General features: G+C 36.9%; 1 protein-coding gene across 7 annotated transcripts in view; it reads left to right on the top strand.

The window, feature by feature from the left end:
- Positions 1 to 3,610, top strand: part of LOC122243440 (ninjurin-2) — a 20,115-nt gene extending 16,505 nt beyond the window's left edge. For all 7 annotated transcript variants that reach the window (XM_043001031.2, XM_086536439.1, XM_086536440.1 and 4 more), the window contains exons 4-5: positions 387 to 575; positions 2,821 to 3,610. In XM_043001031.2, coding sequence (XP_042856965.1) covers positions 387 to 575; positions 2,821 to 3,042 — 411 coding nt within the window. In that variant the 3' untranslated portion in view covers positions 3,043 to 3,610. The remainder of the gene's footprint in view (positions 1 to 386; positions 576 to 2,820) is intronic.
- Positions 3,611 to 4,195: the final 585 nt, after the last annotated feature.

Below are 4,195 nucleotides of genomic sequence, written 5' to 3'. Positions count from 1 at the left end.
ATAAATGCTACGTCATGACTTTTGCCTAGCCTTCTCACCAGGTGATTGGGAGCATTGCAACTGGCCATGGTGAAATATATAGTCAGAGACAAAAGTGTCCCATCATTTATGGGTTAAGGTTATTGATAAATGTTATTATTTTTTAGATCAGCAGTCTTGAAAACCTCAATTTAATTTCTTGTAAGGAAGATTTAGTGTTGTTTGAAAACCATTATATAAACTGTAGATTACAGAATGTACCAAGGAAAGATGACATATATCCTGTCATAATTGTGAGAATACAGTAAATGTGAAATAAAAAAGCTTTAGAACCTCCACTAGACAAGGAACATCACAGAAAGCACACTTATTATTCAATTATGATTAGTTATGCCATACCCCACCAGGGAAGGAAACCAGTAGACGTTAACTTGTATGCAACCAAGAAGACTGTCGCACAGGGCATGATGGACCTGGCACTCCTCACAGCAAATGCCAACCAGCTCCGTTACGTACTTGAGGCAGGGGAGTACGGGAATAAGGGTGTTTATTACCATGTCAGTATTGTTCTCATCTCCTTGAGCATTATTTTCCAGGTAAGGCTTTTTATTTATTTATATTCAGATAAGGATAAAGTATTGATGAAAAACATGATAGTAAGAATGGCAGTATTAAAGTGATAATTATCATTATCAATAGTAGTAGAATTTGCATTATTGTTATATTAAGCTATTATGGACGGGGATAGATCTGCTTGCCCAGACTCCAAGATGAATTTTATTTCAGAGCGAGCCAACTTCACACAACATACCTTGACTTTTCCCATTCTCTTTCAGTCACTTGTAAAACTAGAGCCATTTTTGTGTTTGTATTTTTTTGTATTTTATTGTATTGAGAGACATATGTGTCATATGACAAGCTCTATCAATGTTGCAGTTGACTAAAATTGTAGTATAGGGTCCATTCCAGTGCAGTATTTTCTTTATACACAGTGTGATAGAAATATTGCTGTTTTATAGGAGGACAAAAAGCAACTTTATTTATTTGTATTTGTGTACTGTCATGAACAAATACAAGAAATATAACCTTCCAGAATGAAGTTAGCATGAAGAGGTAGGAAAGAGGAAGGAAATTATAACCTTGAGTGCCACAATAAAAGCCATCCATACTGTCACAGGGGCACATTGTAGACACTGGGCATGGTTTGAGTCACCTTCCTCTTCTCTTTATGACTGCACATCCTACACTGGTGGTACTTTAGTGCAAGATGTCAGCAACTTGCTGTGTGCCATCACTCTCTAAAGATAGCTAGAGACTGTGGATGAGTGCCATTCAAGGCTCTCTCTCCTGCTAGTGCTAGGAGAAAGTGGTGCCATCTAGGTTTAGGATTTTAGGTGATTCATATTTTGCCTAATATTACGGCAATTATCATTACTCGTAGTACAATACACAGTAATCCAATATCCCCCCAACATCATGTACATTATCATTGACGCCTTTCATCATTCCAAAACTCCTGTGTCATGTATGACATGACACCCGTCTGCAATGGGTTGGTATTAATGTTGTTTATTATCATTGTAATAATAATTATAGTAACAGTAATAGTGATGATGATGCTTCACACTGTATATCAATACGGTTGCTGATGATGCTATGATTGGATATGATACTAAACCCACTTCTAGCATGCAAAACAATATCCTTTTTTTTTTTTCTTTCTTTCTTTTTTTTTTGCATCCCCCCCCCCCCACCCCCCCCCCCCCCCCCCCCCCACAGGAGTTTTTTGTTATTTTGCTTTTGTAATAGTTTTTTAAACTATATTTAGTAATGGTAGATTTTTATTTTTTTTATTATTATCATAATTATCTTCATTTTCTTAATTATTGGTATTATTCTTATAAATGTTACTGATATTTTGTTAGTAGTAGTAGTATTACTAGAGGTAATAGTAGTAGTAGTGTCATTGTCTCTTCTACAACAGCCAGTGTTATTATTTTAATCATTGTCATCATTATTGTTATTATTGATATGATTATTCTTTTGTTTGTAAGAGTTAGTTTGTTCATTTTTCTTATTTTCTTTGTTTGTTTTTGCAAATTTTTGGGAGTGCAGTATTAACCCATTCGCGGCGGTTTGACCTTGGTTTTTGACTTGCAATTCACGTTCAAGTGGTTTTTTGTTGGGTCAGACAGACCGGCGCAACGGACGAGATATTTTTAGTCCAAGCGCGAAGCACAACCGGGGGTGATCGGGTGTACAGTGTTTGCTCACAGCTAGTGCACCCGAGAATCAAGAGGGTTAGGGGAGGACAAAAAGCAACTTTATTTTGTTTGTATTCTTGTTACTTTTTGTAAACAAATATTAAAGAAATAAACATCCACAAGGAAGATTACTTGAATAGATGGGGAAAAGGAAGGAAACTTGTGCTTTTAACTACGAGTCTTACAGCATGAGGCAGCCATACTGGCACAGGGTCACATTGTAGACACTGGACTTTGGACTTTGGGATTATAAACTAAACCTTTTTCTGCAAAACTTATGGCAGTTATAGTAATGATAATTGCTATTGTCATCATTAGTCTCTAAAATAGTCATTACTCCCCTAATGTCAAATTTGCCATGATGTCTATCATCATGACACAAATGGGCAGGCCTAAAAATGTCATTTATGTCATGACACCCATCTGTAGTGGGTATTTTCATTAAAATATACTGTAGATTCCATATCAGTTCATTATATTATTTTCACTCTTACCATAATAGTGCTTTCACACAGAGTGTGATAGCAACTTTGGATGAGTTGTCAGGTATAAAAGTGTTGTTATTTTTTGGTTTCAGGTGATGATTGGTATAACACTGATATTCATTGGACGTTACAATGTGAGAGAAGAGGCCCACGCCCAAAAAGCAGACAGACTCAACAACTGGGTTGTCCTTGGTGTGTTTCTTATAACCATTGTTAATGTTTTCATTTCCTCCTTTGCTATAGAGCCACTGGAAGGAATTGACCCAGTCATGATACGTGCCCTAACAGATAAAACAAGTGTAGAAGGACTTTGAAAATATCCAATCTGTGAGTCAGCCCATGTCTCTCTCTCATTTTTTCTTTCTTTTCTTTTCTTTTCTTTTCTTTTCCCCTCTTTTCCTTTCTTTTCCTTTCTTTTCCTTTCTTTTCTTTTCTCATACTGAATTTACAGTGGATAATGATGTCATTGGACCATTTGCCTTGATAAAATTCAGCATCACAGAAGACAATAGACAAAAAACTGTAAACAGACAGTGCATTTTTATCATATAACTTAACCTATTAGAACAGGCAAAAATGTAGTCAGTATTGAAATCTTTCCTATGAATTTTGAAATGCATTTGCTATGCTATTATGGGTATCTGTATCTGTGAAAAACAGTTGACCAGATTAATATTCTGTGCTCTGCAATGTTTTTGTCAAAAATGTACATCAACATGTATCATAGAGGGTGCCATCAGATGTTTGTGTGTTATATGGTTCTGTTTCCACTGAGCACCAGTGGTTGGTGTGACCATTGGTCAATTACTGTATGATGCTACATATTTTTACGAGAAAGAAATGTATGACTGGTCAAACATCATAGTTAAAGAGTTGAAATTATTTTAATTATTTGAATACCATTACTCATAAACAGGGTAATACATTTAACCCTATGATGACGGTGCGTCACACCCGTGTGACACAGCTAAATGCCCGTTAACGGGGCAACACACCAGTGTGACGTTCCCGATGCAATATTGCATAGGCCCAGCATAGGGGGTTTCCACTTATCACCAGGCCCGTCGGCCCCCCCCCCGGAATGCCCCCCCCCGCACCACCCCCCCCAACCCCCCCCCCCCCCCCACCCCACCCCCCACCCCCCCCCCACCCCACCACCCCCCCCCACCCCCCCCCCTTGTTATTTAATGGGTTAAGAGAATAACATTTACTGTAAAAGGGGAAAGTAATTGTGAATACATGAATGAAACTTTTCAAAAATATATATATATTTTTTTTTTTTAGCTAATATTCAGAATGGCTGATATAGAAAAGCAGTAAATGATGAATTCACATATTTTACTTCTTGTCTAATGATTTGTTACTATATATATTCACATCTCCCTTTTAACTAAAGTTATATATATTGTATGTGACATGCCTTACACAAGAATTAAATGAAAATCAGAACAAATAAGTTGTCATTGA

The sequence above is a fragment of the Penaeus japonicus genome, unplaced genomic scaffold (genome assembly GCF_977035675.1).
Source record: "Penaeus japonicus unplaced genomic scaffold, GWHDUDI00000001_assembly GWHDUDI00000004, whole genome shotgun sequence".
NCBI classification, from domain to species: Eukaryota; Metazoa; Arthropoda; class Malacostraca; order Decapoda; family Penaeidae; genus Penaeus; species Penaeus japonicus.
The sequence above is the reverse complement of the archived record's forward strand: the minus strand, read 5'-3'. Positions and strand labels throughout refer to the sequence as shown.